This window comes from Lagopus leucura, unplaced genomic scaffold (assembly GCF_019238085.1).
Source record: "Lagopus leucura isolate 7727_CA_CO unplaced genomic scaffold, USGS_WTPT01 Super-Scaffold_100002, whole genome shotgun sequence".
NCBI classification, from domain to species: domain Eukaryota; kingdom Metazoa; phylum Chordata; class Aves; order Galliformes; family Phasianidae; genus Lagopus; species Lagopus leucura.
In genome coordinates this window covers 26,669,130-26,684,384 of record NW_024962263.1, presented here as the reverse complement: position 1 = coordinate 26,684,384, position 15,255 = coordinate 26,669,130, and the positions used below count along the sequence as shown (strand labels likewise).

At 38.0% G+C, this 15,255-nt stretch overlaps 1 protein-coding gene across 5 annotated transcripts in view; it reads right to left on the bottom strand.

Moving 5' to 3' along the window:
* Positions 1 to 15,255, bottom strand: part of FHOD3 (formin homology 2 domain containing 3) — a 359,344-nt gene that overhangs the window by 314,963 nt on the left and 29,126 nt on the right. For all 5 annotated transcript variants that reach the window (XM_042868621.1, XM_042868620.1, XM_042868617.1 and 2 more), the window contains exons 2-3: positions 14,856 to 14,962; positions 919 to 983 (exon numbers count right to left, since the gene is read on the bottom strand). In XM_042868621.1, coding sequence (XP_042724555.1) covers positions 919 to 983; positions 14,856 to 14,962 — 172 coding nt within the window. The remainder of the gene's footprint in view (positions 1 to 918; positions 984 to 14,855; positions 14,963 to 15,255) is intronic.

Below are 15,255 nucleotides of genomic sequence, written 5' to 3'. Positions count from 1 at the left end.
AACATCTCCAGATTAACTTTAGACTAACATTGAGTCTTGTATGGGAACTGCTGAGTCACAGCCTGAACCTCTGATTAATCACCTGAGGTGAGCCTTGAGTCAGCCAGAGGAGCACAGCTGAAGGCAATTCACCTGTGCTGCCGGAAGGGGTGGAGCCAGGCTCCACCCCTCCTGGACCTATTTAAGAGCTGGCTACCAGAGGGGAAGGATCTCTTCTGGAGATCCCCTCTTTTGGTATCTTCTGGTGAGCTCAACCCAAGGGTAAGCTCTTCCACTTATTCTCTTTTTGTGATCGTTGTCTGCTTTGCCTTACTCTCTTGATTATATTGCGATTATAACATCTTGGTTATACAAGTCTACAGAACACAGGAGAACATTAGTCCTATCACAGCACAACCACCTCTGTTCCTGCAATCCTAAAGCTCATACGACACACACTATTGCTTCAAACTTTTCCTTGGGAGAGCAGTGTTTTAAGAAGGGTTCTTCCAAGACACCAACACTATGATGATGGCATCAAGTGGCCAAGATCCACAATACCCGAAGTAATAAACAGTTCATGCTATTAAAATGCTGTAGCTAGTTGTCTGTCAACAACACTTCATATTTCCTTCACAGTTCAGAATATAATCCTCTTTAGGGACATACAAAGACAGCAGAACAACAGATAATCCAAGATTCTTCAGAGCACCCACAACCATCACACTTAACTGTCAAATGCTATGCATCTCTGATCTCTTTAACGTTCTTAAAGGGTAACCTATATAACAACTTTAGCAAGCAGCAAAGACAAAAAAAAAATAGATTTTGTAGCACACTATGAACACTGCAAAGCTGATACATACTTCCTAGATTTGCTTCTCAAGAGATCATTTCATTTATTCCTTCTCTTTTTTAGTCATGTAGAACTTCACTTACCAATACAGGCATGGACTCTCACTGACAGCTGGGTCCTCAGAATTATGCTGTGCTTCTTGCCCCTCCTAGAAAGAGAAGAAAAAAAAAATGTATGAAACCAATAAAGAAACTCAAATTTACTTGAGCTTGGGGGGGGGGGGGGGGGGGTGGGCCGGGGCGGGGGGAAGAGGGGTTAGGATGAGAGGCGGTATTGTGGATTTGTCTTCTTTTCTTACAATGTAAGTCTAATTTAATTGGCAATAAATTATTTTTCCATAAGCCCGTTTTGTCCTTACAGTTATTGGTACATCATAAAAAAAAAAAAAAAAAAGAAAACAAAACCACCAAAACACCGCAAACAAAATGCTCTTTCATCTTGTATTTTCTCCATCCCGTTAAGACAGGAACTGTGGCTAGGTGGGCATCTGGAAATCACAACAAGGTCAACCCCTCACAAGGATTCTCTGTAAATCTGTATTTAAGAAATACCCAGTGACGACACAATTTAATTTTCACAGAAATACTTTAAAACTAGACTTAGTCAAATATGAAAAGAAAATTCAATACCAAGGCAGAAGTTGCTCATGCTTTCACAGAGTAGTTATGAGCAAATTTTTCAAGGCCATAATGCATATTCTGGACTGCTGTGAACAAGTGCAGATAGCTGGTCAAAGGAGGCAGTTCCACCACAAGTTCACCCTTGGGAGACTCCACTTGCGGTACTGCACTCAGCTCTGAGGCCCCCAATATAATGACCTGTTGGAGCCGGTCCAGAAGAGGCCACAAAGTTTATCAGATCTGTGGATATCTCATCCCTTGAAGACAAGACGATCTAATGTAGTGGTTGGCAACTCAGCCAACAGTGAGGAGTAGAAATAAGATGAACTTCAAGGTTCCCTCTATTCCAAATCATCATATAGTTCTATGATACAGATAGATGTACTTTTCATGCCACAAAACAAAACTGAGTTCTCTTTTACTGTTTCAATTTCATCTTGGTCATGAATGAAATGATTATCTTAATAAGCTGCTACATTCCTCATCTGTTTTCCTCATGAGTTACTATTAGTTGTATTATTTCAATCTAGAAAAGAGCACCATTATTTATTTCTAGGAACTAGTCAGCTGGCATCAAGTCATAGGCAGCACCTTGCTTCTCCACCCAAACCTGCTCACATGATGAAATATGGGAGAGCAAGGAAACTCAAAAGTATTTTCCACTTTTACAACAGTACATTTTCCCTCTTTCCTGTGAAACTAAAGACATAATTTATTGTGGGAAAACTTGCCAGAAGTGAAACTATTATTAGAACAAACTCAGATGCAGCTTTGAGTTATATTAACCCTGGACTCAACACTACACAGAAGTCAGAGGCAAATTAAGAAACAGCACAGTCTTCCTCAGCTATGTGCTTTGAGAATGCTGAGAGATTTCAAGGTTCACCTTTTGCACCTTTTCAAGGTTCAACCATTCTTATGTCCATCAGAATTTCCCTATCTGTAACAATCAGAACAAAATCATCACTTTTCAGCTAATAATACAGTTTCCCCCCCTCCCCTTATTTCTCATTACTTCTATATCCCCTGTGCAGCATCAGATTTACTCCAGAGAACTGCTTTTCTTCAACCACCCTTTCTTGATGGATCTGCCTCACTCTGGCATATCGCATCTTCAAAGGCATACAGCAAAGGTAAAAAAAAGTTTGAGGTGCTGTGACTCTTTACATATATTCCTCATTCATGTTACTTCTGAATCTTCTGGAAATGGGGAATAGTTTTGACAAGGTCTTTGGCTCAGATGTACTTCCATGAAAACATCTTCAGCTACCAAGCTGCAGTTATATCTACCCAGTTAGTTACAAGACAAGGAATGAGCAAACCAATACAGCACGCAATCAGTAGAACTGCTAACAACTTCATGTGCTCTCAAGGATTCAAAGCTGTTGGAAATCTAAAATACCAACCTCAAAGGCAACATCTCACATAAAGGCCCCAAGACAGCTGTGCAACTAAATTTCTTACACATGCAGCTTCAAATGCATAAGTAAGCCCAGTGACCTTAACAGAAATTACAAGCTATTTATAAGCTTCAGGACACGTTTCTTTGAGCAAGGAAAACCAATTTCAACCACAGTAAGCATGTAGAATCTTCATTTCCTGGCAATAATTCATTTTACTAAAAACTTAATGCAAAAAGAGGGGGATGAAGGGGTGGATGGGAGAGAATCAGTTTACTACATAGAAATAAAGCAAATAAAATCTAATTTCAGACAAGCATCATCGAAATCTCAACTGAAATTCCATTCTCCAGAAATAATGGTGAAGCCATGGTAAAGTTGAGAAACTCAATCAGGAAGAAGTTGATGAAGAAAAAAGAAAACTCAGGTTTCAAGGATGTTGAGACTACAAAATACAAAAGAGATTCCAGCAGTCAGGCTGTGCCAGAAACAAAACAGCATGCGGGAAATAAGGAAGAGTCCTTTAGTTTGGCATGAATCTTTCAGTCCAGCCATTAAGTCTACCATAAATTTCTATTAAGGGACAAGAAAATTTGAAGCAATACAAGTCATACTTCAAAAATTTCCTCTCACAACAGTTGAGTAAATCCTCTTGCGACTGTACCACAACTCTACCCACTGATCTCAAACCAAAGCAAAGCTCATTTGCAATGTTGTCACTTTTACTGCATACTGTTCTTTATGTTAATGCATAGGTTGTCCTATCAAAATCAAATGCTGAGGCGTTTGAGATTGACAAGTGCAACACAATCCTTTCTCCACGAAGTTTCACCAAACAGTAAATAACACAGGAAGAAAGAGAACTGAACAAGTCTACAGCTGCAGTAACTTACACATATAAATTAGTATCAGGTTCCTGAAAATTAAGTTACAATAAGGTAGCAGAATATGAGTTTTCAACTGGATTCATTATTGCTATTAGGTTAATTACAGAAGTAGATTTTCTGGTTTTGGGGTCTTCTTGTTTTGTTTGTTTTGTTTTTTACTTAGGAAGTGGCAGTTCCCCCAAATCTCAAGTTGACTCTCTCTCTTAAGGCAGATTCTAGAAGATTCAATTCAAACTGAAAACTGTAGCAAAGGGATTCCAAGTCCAGAAGTCCACAGTATCAACATCACCTTTCCCACTGCTCTATTAAATGTGAAGGGAATAACAACTTATATCCTTCCACCTCACATCCATGCTTCTCCATCCTGCTTCAGAGTACTGCTGCAAAGAGCAGTTGGTTCATGTCTGCAGACTGTTTAACTTCTGAAACACTATACATAAAACTATACATTAGAGTATACATTAGCTTACCCTCTTCAGGTTCAACAAACAGAAGAGAAAGGCAAAAAAAAAAAAACAGAAAACGGGTACCGACAAACACTACTGTCATTCTGCTTCTTGATCAATTTCAGTTGTCATTACACAGTAAAGTTTTCTACACTCCAGCATTCAAACCTTCATGGCCACGATCAGTCTTTCACATTATACAGGTTTAGTATCATGTAAATTCCTCACAGCAAGGCAAACTCTGAACCAGACAGTATCAGATAAACCAGACACCCATTTATATTGTCCAAGCCTCTGCTGAAATATCAGATGTTATCTTCATCATCCTTCATGAACACAAGCAAAGCAAGCACAAAACATTACTGGACAGTGCTAACTACTGCTACGAATGTTACCACTTCACCCTAAAAATGGCATTAGGCTGGATAAAAACTAACCTCAATTTAGTAACCGAGTAAATCTTCCAATAATAAACACTGAAAATGCTTTAAGATTTGGCCAGCATGTAAAGCCAGCTTAACTTGACAACCTACCCTGTAAGAGTTCTGCATCTGCTACCTACATTATGCCTGACATAGTGATTCAAATGTTATGAAAACCTACCTAACACAGACACTGCTTTTAATGGAAAGCTTTCAGAGCACACATGTATAACACATGCTTCATATTTTCTGACAGCTTCTCATTGCACTCAGGTTTCTTAGTATATCATCAATCTCCTCCAATAATCATGTCCATGTTTTTCAAGAGGAGTAACTTAATGAGAACAGTTTCCAACAAGAATCCCTAAGCTCAGTGAGCCACTGATTACTCAGAGAAGAGCTTGAACAACAGCACACTATCAGAGACAAAGGTGTGGCAACAGACTTTCTCTAATGTATGTTACCTATGCAACTACCTTTCACATTTTTATTTCAGCACCTATGCATGTCCATCTTCAGTTGCACACATCTTTCAGATACTCAAGAACGCTTCTGCAATGGTGTATTACTTCACAATCAGTTGCTTCATAGTTTAAGTTATTCAACATCAGTGGAAAACAAACTATTCCTTGTTGAGTGCACAAGAGATGGATTTTTTTTTTGCAGGACTTCAAACACTCACATCAGGTTTTTCGTTTAAAAAAAAAAAAAAAAAAAAAAAAAACAGATAGGCAAGCCAGCTCATACACAATAAGCAAAGTGTTTCTTAATCTACCATAGTCAGACAGCATAAACCCTAGGTTCTGATTTCAAAGCTGTGAAGTATAGTTTGACTGCAGTTTCAGTAAGATAGGCTTCTCTATTCTATTATAGATTTAAGAGATGGAGGAAAAAAAAAGAATTCTGAAACATTAAAAAACGTTGCATAAAAGCTAAGTCTTCTAGAGAGAGCAAACATACACAGAGAGAAATTAATAATCTCTTGAAAGTTATCACCAAGTTATATCTAAATAAATAACCTTTCTGAGGTTCTTCACAAATTGCCATTCAACAATCCAAGTGCCACGTTCCAGTTCACATTATTCTTGTTAAATAACAAAAGAGCTCAAGACAAAACCGGCAAAAGCAAGATCGAATGCTGAAATTCAATTCCAAATACTCTACAGATGGATGACAACATTAACAGCTCTCTCTGGCACAGCATGCACTTGGAGGCAAACACACAAATTTCATCTTTAAATGACTTCAAAGGATTTTCTGTCCCTATCTCACTTTTTCCACCTCACAATCTTGAGTGAAGTCATAATGCATCTGCAGCCTGTTATTGCAAGTCACCTAGTCATTTCACACAGGTTTTACTCAGAGCATTTCTAGACAATAACATATTGACTAAAGCAACAATCATTGGACAAGAGCAGACAAAAATAAGTAGAAAGATAATGCATGTTCATATTTTGCTTTAAAAAATCTAATTTGACTAATTCACATAAAAATCTCAATCACACAGCATACACTCAAAAATTTGGCAGGGAAGATGTTGCAGATAGCAGTGTACACAACAGTATGCAATGGAACAAAGTATGTTGATGCTTGTGCCCATTTTTTCCTTTCCCCCACAAATTGTTGCAATATTGTTCTGTATTGTTCTGTATTTTCCAACGTGCATTTGAACAGTGAACTGTCTCATTACCTATTAAAAACCTATACACCAATCAAGAAAGATCTTGTAATGCCAGCAAAAGAAAAAAAAAAAAATCAGTTTTTCACAGGCTCACCAACTGCATAACTGTACCAGTAAGGACTACACACTGTCAATACAAGGTGTCATGTTTTATACCCACCTGCTCTTTACAAGCTCAATACATAATAATAACAATGCAGATAGATCTTTCCCTCCCTCCCCCCCTTTCCCTTTTAAAATGGAAGAATTCCTTTTTAGAATGGAAATGAAGGACAAAGTGGAAGAAAACTAGAAACTCAAAAGAGTCATGTAAAACCTTAAAGAGAATCAACAAGTATGCTTCGTGATCTACTGTAATAATGCATGTTAATGCTTACTAATATATTCTGAGCAAATACTAATGAAGTTCTGGGTGGAGTTTTCTGCTTAACTCACCAGAAAGCAATGATCTTTTCCCTACAAAAACATGAATCACCTTCACATACTATGAAAATGCAGCAACCTTAAATGGTGGAAAATCTGTTGCATTTTTTTCTTTTTAGAAATTTCTGTGCAGACGTATTTCAGAAACTGGAATATCCTCACTCCTTCCCCTCCTTTCTGAATCATCATGATGGCTATTTCTGTTTTAAATGGCTTATTTTCCATGCATCAAACCAAACATTTTAAGGGCCCTTGGAAGTTATTAAGGACTGCCTATTGCCTTCACGGTCTAAATGACCATTTATCAAGAGCTGTCCTTATTCGTGCACAAAGCTGTGTGCCCCCCTTCCATTCCCAAAAGCTAATCAAGACTTTGACCCTCATATACTTGTTTCAGCAGCAAGTTTAACTGGTCACATTGTGAAACAGTGATGGCATTTACAAGTTAAAAATCTTTATTTTTGCAAGAAGAAAAACAATTTTGAATTAGGAAACAGTAAAGGAATTTGCATTAGAAGCACTGTTGTAGTGATTTAACTGTTTGTGGAGAAAAAAATAAAAAAGGCTTATTTCCTCACTTCTTGTCAACTTTGCATCATGTTCTTCAGCAAAAATAACACAACTTGACCAACACTGTTCAAGCCTTCAGTTATGTACTTCCCACTCATACTAGTAGCACTTGCTGGCTACAGATTTTTCCCAGGCATCTTTAGACTAAGTAACATCCAGTCATTGGCTTTGATACAACCTGCACTGTAATGCTGACGTTGCATTTGGATTTTGATTTAAATCCTCTTTTCATTTAGAGCAACAGATGTCTTGAAACAATCAGGATTTTTGAATAAGAAATCAGAAAAACCAGCCATGAATGTTGGGACAAAGTGGCAAGGAGCAAAGTAAAACAAAAATCTCCTGCAGCTGGATCAGCTGGCACTTCAGGCAAAGAGCTCCTTTGGTGCTTCTGACAACAACAGGATCTAGCTTAACCAGACAGTTACATTTGGTCCTCAGAATGCACTTAGTTTAACCAGAATCAGCTACAACCATTTTAAAACTGTCCCACTTTGCAGAAGGACATGGATACATGTACCTAAGTGCATGTGCTTATAAATTCTACCTTGAATGATAGATTCACTTCTTTGGCTTTATTGTCTGCTTTTTAGAAGTTTTCTACTTTCATATTTGGCAAGAGTTATTTCATAATATGACACACAAGATCTTAAACAACATTTTGCCTTCAGGCCAAATCTTATTTCTCCATATTAATCTAATTTAGAAAATAGGCTGTATTTATTGCTGGGCCACTAATGGTTTCATTCGCAGGAACAATTACTGAACAGTAAACATGAAAAAGCAAATTAATATTTTGTTGTGCTGTCATGGTCTTAATCCTGGTAGAAATCACAACTTGCACAGCTTCATTACAGAAGACTGGGCTAGTCCCAGACTTGCAGTGGTTTAAGCTGTTAGCTCACCACTGCAAGTTAAATTCAAGACTATTAGTATTCATTTTTTAATCAGAAGTAGATTATTACCTTAGTTTAATCAGTGGTAAAAGAAATAAGAAAAGAAAAACCACACACCAATTGCACAGACAGATGAACTCTCATGGTATAAATGAGAACGTGAACTTGCTTATACAAACCTACTTTTTATTTACCATAGTGTAAAAGCAAGGACATAAACTGTTGCACAGAATAGGACACATAGCAAGTTCACAGCTTTTACTAATTAGTCAGCACAAGCTTGTTTGGCTGTCAGTACATTCTGAGCAAAGATGCCAGTCAGTTGCAGCAGCAGACAGTGGGTATACAACATTTTACTGAAGGCTGTTGTTCTAAGTTGGGATCCTCAGAATCCTCACATTTATCCTTATTGTCACAGCAGGCGTCAACCTCTGAGCTGCTCTACAGCCCTTCCTGGCAGCCCTACTAGCAGATGATCTGTTTACTGAGAAAGGAAAGGATTTCCTCCGCATGCAGTTAAGAGAAACATTTCCAAGCCTCGAGAGCTGCTCACTTCATAACCTCCTCATCAGTGAGGATGGCAGAGTGCAAATGCAGCCATTAGAGGACTTTGACAATAAAGCAAACTGTTCTCAAATAGAACAGCTGGCACCAGTTGTTTTCACAAGCTGCTTTTATTTAAGTTTCCACCTTAAAATATTGGGCTCCTCAGCTATGTGTGTATGTAAATCTAAATACCAAATTAAACTTTTAGAAAGTGTTGACCTAGGAACAGCTGTAAGAAACACATTTTTTGCATCAGTGCTTCACACAGTATACAACAGTCTGGGAAAGAGCTAAGCACAATAGTATTTTAGCAATACTTTTACAGTTGAACAGTTTTTGAACAAAAATGCTACAAAAAAGCACATTTGTGTATTTTGTGTACTTATGTACTACAAACCACATATTTACCAGTGGTGATAACAGAAAAAGAGCAGATCTTTTAACTGTCTCCAAAAAGCACTATAGGTTAATTCCCCCTACAGCACAGCTGTGAGTAAACTTTGGCTAAAGTAGGAGACATAGCTGATTCAATACTGACAATCATAAGCTCTAAAATCATGAGTCAAGCTCTCTCAAAACAAACAAAAAACCCAACCTATCAGACAAAAGCAAACTGCAGAGCACTTCTAGTGCTTGCAGTGATTGCCTGTTATGAAAAAATATTAAAAAACACCTACAGTTCCATTTGCATATTAATTTTAACATTCCATCTCATTTATTCAAATTGATAAACAAGCAATCTTAGGACTACAGTAAGACTTTAAAAAGTTACTCAAAGTTCTGAAAACACTGGTAGGAACAGCTACTGCTCTGTAACTTTAGGAAGGAGAGCAAAAAAGCCCTAACTTATACATCCAGAAAAACAGTTTAATAAGAAAACTGAAAACTTTATGGCAATTTCTTATGCAACAGTAAAGTTTCAGCTTTACTGACTGAGTGAACAGTCAGTTTTTACCTCATACATCACAGACTGGAATCCTGTTACCCTATAATAAGTCCTTATTTTCTATAACTTACTGTAACCTCTCAGCTGAATAGATCTGGTCTCTAATCAAGGAGCATAATTAACAGTAGAGGGGTCACTTGGGGAAATCCCTTGAGCACACCAGGCTATTCAGAGTCTATGAGAGGTGGGATCAAAGACTGTCATTTGAGTCACTCTGTTAGTCAGCACCATGCAGTACTGAGCTCCTACAGATTTCTGAACCTCTGCTTTCCTTGCAGCTGCGTGTTACATGATACATGAAGAACACCTTAAGCAAAATACAAGATACTTCCATACTCCACCTGCTCTAGATACTCATCAGCTTAATTAAACTTTCAGCCCTCTCAGTAAAGAGCAGATTTTCTTGATAGTATTTTAAATTGAAAATATTTCTTTTATGCAAGCATTTATTGCAATCATCCACTAGTGTCTTCAGATTCGGCATTTCATCAGAGGAATGTCTAAGCATCAAAAAACGTATCAAAACTCAGATGATCAAATGCATTTTTCTAAACGTAAATAAACCATTACAATGAGCTATTTCATTCCCTGCAGTTTGCAACAACACCATGACAGACTTCCACAGGCACCTCCCTTATTTTTCTTATTTGAACTGAGAAACCCTACAGAAGACAAAAGAGGACTCTTTCATCAGTACGCTAGTAAAAATACACTGTCCAAAATAATACAAAGTGAGTGGACAGTCTGCTAGTTTGCTCTGTGGCTTCACGAAACAAATCACATCATTTTTGTTAGACAAAAGTTAAGTCAATCTTCAAGTGCATCCCCAATTTCTTCCTGTTAAAAAGTGACAGAAGATTTCCTTTTCACAGCTGTGTTAACTGTAACGGCTAAGCAGGTAAGAAGATACGTTACACTGAAGTTCAACTAGTCCAATCAGTTTGAGTCAAGGAGTCTAAAAGGAGATGTAGAAATAAAAAAAACAACAGTAAAATGATTTGTCAGAAGTACTTCAAAACAATCTTCCTGCTAAACAGAGGTCTTAAAAACATTCCCTGAGGAAAACCCCGTTGCTTGCAGCATGCTATCTGAAAGAGCTTTTGTATTCTGTGATTTAGAACCGTGTTACTTTGTGTGTTACCATTCGTGTCTGTTAAGACATGCCCATAAAAATTTGGACAACTATACATTAATTTAAATACATACACTTCTTGAGAGTACTTGCTCATTCTAAAAGATCACAAGTAAACTGAGTAAAAGATCATTATCTATTTCAGGCACCTTAAAGAAACAGAGCTGATTCTGCCTACCTCCACATTACCTCCTTACACAATTAGGGAGCCAAAAAATAACTTGCAGTATGAATTTAAAAAGAAAAAAAAAAAATACAAATACATGCCAAACTTGAAAAGCAAGGAGGTTACCAATTGCTCTGATTGACTTTGTCCCCCAGCTTGGCCACACTGCTGTTCATCCTCACTATCCCAAGCAAAAGTTGTTTAGAAATGATTTTATATAGTCCCATAGCTAAGTATCTAAAGTTGTGAACTCAACAAAAGAGTCCTATTCCAGCCTGCATTTTGCTCAAAGTTAGCCCTACAGACTAAAAGTAGCTTGCCTTTGTGCTGGGTTTTCTTCTTCCTTAAATACAAGTTTCGATTCTCCTGCAGTGAGGAGGAACTACCCAAAAGAATATTTTTTATTTTATGCACAGAATGGCTTGGGTTGAAAGTAACCTTAAAGAGCATCCAGTTTCAATGCCCTGCCGTGGGCAGACTTGCCACTCCCATCAGATTAGGCTGCCCAGGGCCCTATCCAACCTGGCCTTAAACACTTCCAGGGAATGGTGCTTTCTCCTAGCTTCTCTAGGCAGCCTGTGCCAGTGCTTTATCTCCCTCTTTGTTAAGTAAAACATCTTCCTTTAACTTGTGTGTAGGTGCATGACTTTCTTATTCCTGTTACTTACAGCTACGCATAATAAAACTGTCTAATTGCCACCATCCTTTTCTTTCCTTCTGAATACAAATACCTCTGGTTTTTTGATATCTTGATCCAACTTTTCTAAGAGAAAACAGATAACTCTTCCCATAAAAAAAAAAAAAAAAAAATCTGTGCTTTAAAGTTAATGAAACATTCAGCATAAGACTCCTTTCAGCAGGTTTTTTTTTTTTTTAATACTTTGGGATAAGTTGCTGAAAACTAATAACAGAATATTCTGGTTATTTTTAATAGGAGTTTAGGACCTAACAGTAAAAAAAAATAACAGTGAAAAAAAGCCATGAATATCCAGCTACTAAATCCCTCATTCAGAGTTCAGCAAGTTTCAGTGACCCTGATGAGCACAACAGTTCTGGAATGGTAAAGGTGTAGATCCTGAGGTGGCCTAATCTCAGAAAATTAAAAGCTTTGAAGATTAAGAGCAGGACCTTGAAATGACCCAGAGAGAAAGAAAGAGACTAAGTGGTTTCTGCAGCCAGTCTCTCACTGAAAGCAGGCCGCTAAGCCCCAAATGCCCTCAGCCGACTGCAGCTCAGCATTCCAGTTCAGTGCCTCAGTCTCTGCAGGAGCAAAAGATCAGAGCCACAAGTCCCTAGAATGGATTTTAGCTTGCCAGAAACTTGGTACAGAGGGAGACATTCCTGATTACATTTTCTACTTCATACCTAGAATATTTCCTTTTTTTCTGGATAACATTACAAGAGTCACATTTACTCCAAAATAACCAAGTTACTGGGTCCTACAAGGAAGCTACCTCATAGACTTCTAAAATCCTAGTTGTTGATCTTGCTCATCTTCATCGTACTCCCTCTTTAAACACAGACTAAAGCAGGATGCAGAAATCCAGCTGAAGCCTAACCAGTACTGAAGATAGCAAATGCATTACATTTCACAGGCTGTCTTAAAACATTCCTGTCTTACCTTATGGCTCACCTTATCTTTCTCACAGCACCATCAGCACTGCTTCCAGTTCCCTAAAACATCAGCTCTTTTCCTGCAGTGCTGCTGACAAGTCAAATACTCCTTTTACTTTGTTGTCTGCCTGACCAGCAGTACCTGCTTGCCTTTTACCTGCCCTTAAATACAAGGTTTTGTACTTTACTGTGCTGCATCCAATCAAAACAATAAGTTCTTGGGGCTCCAGCCTGAAAGTTACGTATGCAGGGTGGAGGGAGATGGAATCAGAACACCCTCAGCCTCACAACAACTAAATGGAAACTCAACCCCCACATCATTCAGCAGCCTTGCAGGTTAAGCACATGCTAGGATTATACAACAGATGTTGTATAAGGCTTGCATCTATCTATGGTCATCTCAGTAGAACAACTGATGGGATCATCCCCTCATGCACTCACCACTTTCCTTCTGCAACAAGGCACGTGTCTTCCTGCTCATGCACTGTTTGCTTGCTGCTTTACTCCACAGACCGCACTTCAATGTTCCTTCTCTCCATTCTTACTACTACAGCCCTTCCCAACTACCAGTACCCACGCTATTTACCTTAAAGACGAGGAAAGCAGGTCTGAAAGAGGACTGTAGAACAGACCTCAGGATCAGAGGGGTCACAATAGTAAAAGTGACTGCATCTAGCACTCTATTCTGATGTTGCACTAAAGGCATGCAGCTGTGCAGCTGAGGCTGGAGAACATAGTATTTCCATCTATCCACATTTGCTAGACAGATAACTTTAGAGAACGGGCAAAAACGAGGGCTATGGGACAACAGATACAGACTGTTCTCTCCATTTCACATAACTCATGCAATAGTAATTTGTATCTCAAGCTTTTATGATGTACCACAATATGTTGTCTCCTATCTCTCTATTCATCTTGGCACAGGAATGAAGGAACTCCCAGCAGACTTCACATTGAAAGCCAATGGAAGACTCAGTTGCTTGACTGACAACTGGTTACACAATTAGGAGGAAGCCTGCACACACTTGTAAAATACACAGTATAATCTGTTATTTTCAGCTCAGATCAGCACAGTAAACACAACTCCAAGAAACACAGCTTTACATGTTTGGTTTGGGGGTTGGTTTGTTTTTTTTTTCACGTCCTTCTCTATTCTGCCCCGAGAACTGCCACTACATAGAGAATTAGAGTCCTGTTTCAGTAACTATTTATATCATGGACTTAAAATGCCCAAAGGAAACAAATTAAAGCCAAGGTGGAAGGAAAGCTGCATGCAATTTTGAGTGAGAAGTCCAGCAGGAAAAGCACTAACTGATCGTTGGCTAGCCCAATTTTTCAGTTTAAATTTTTAAGAAATAATCATCAGATGTGAGAGCTATCACCAAAGGTAGATCAACCTATAAAAGCAAAAGGGTGACATCCCTTAATCCTAAGAAGCCCTGATCAATTAAGGATGCAGTTAATTTTCTCTGGCACAGCTAGATTACTCACATGCATGAAGTCTATGCCAAAAGGCAACCATGCAATTAATAACAACTAGGTAGTCCAATATAGCAACAAACAAGGCAAAAATAGCTTTAGATCTTTTAGGCAAATTTAGCTTTAGACTTGTTGATTATACATCCTTAACAAGACAATCACCTAAAAAGGCCCAGAAAAGATATTTCTAAATTGCAAGTTTTACACATGCATATGTACACATATACACAGACACAAATAGATGCTAATCCTTTTTTAATTTTTGATTCTCACCACAGATTTTGGAAAACCATGCCATAGCAACAGGTGTGTGCGAGCAATGATTTAGGAAAAACTCAATACAAGTTCCTTCTTCAAGAGTGTACAAGTATTCAAATTGCAAGGCAAAAATAAATCGAGTTTATAACTTCAAGAACACCACTGACAGAATCTTCTACATCGGTCATTATGAAATCAGTAAGATCTGAATTGTAACAAAATACATTCACCAAGTTTCAAAGCACAATTCAATTGATTAGACCTCTCAAGACAGTCACTCTGACATTTCTTTCTCATACAGCTTCTCTAAAAAAAAAAAAAAAAAAAAAAAAAAAAAAGGCATGCAAGTAAATGTAGGTGGGGATAAGATTCTTAACCACAGAAAGAGAGGGGCATACATGTTCATGTTCCAGGAAAGGAACAGAAAATAAAATTCTGCATTGACCTAAATGCACGAAGTTAACCACAAAAACTCCTGAAATATTAATGCTTCTGGAAAGCATGCTTATTTAGATAAATTCAGTAAACACTTACCCAGCATCTTCCTGGAAGCCCTCCAATTCATCTCTTTGTTCTGCTAGAGTGGATTCTAAGTCCAGATAGGTACCATTGTGAGACAACTGCAGAGTGCAGTCATCAAGCTGTAAAACAAGTTTCAGATCAGATTTTAGCAATATTTTTTTTTATTTACCTCTAATTTAGGTAACCCCCCCCTTTTTTTTTTTTATCTACACAGACAAGACTTAAAGCAAACACATACAGGGAGTAGAAAATGGGTGGTGTTAGATAATTTAACAATCCCAAATCCATATTCACTAGATCATGCTTGATCACAACAATATCAAGGGTTCAAAGAAGTTCAACAACTCAAGGAAAGGTAATAATAATCCTTTATCACATTCATGGTTTTTTTGTAGTTGTTCTTGCTGTTGTC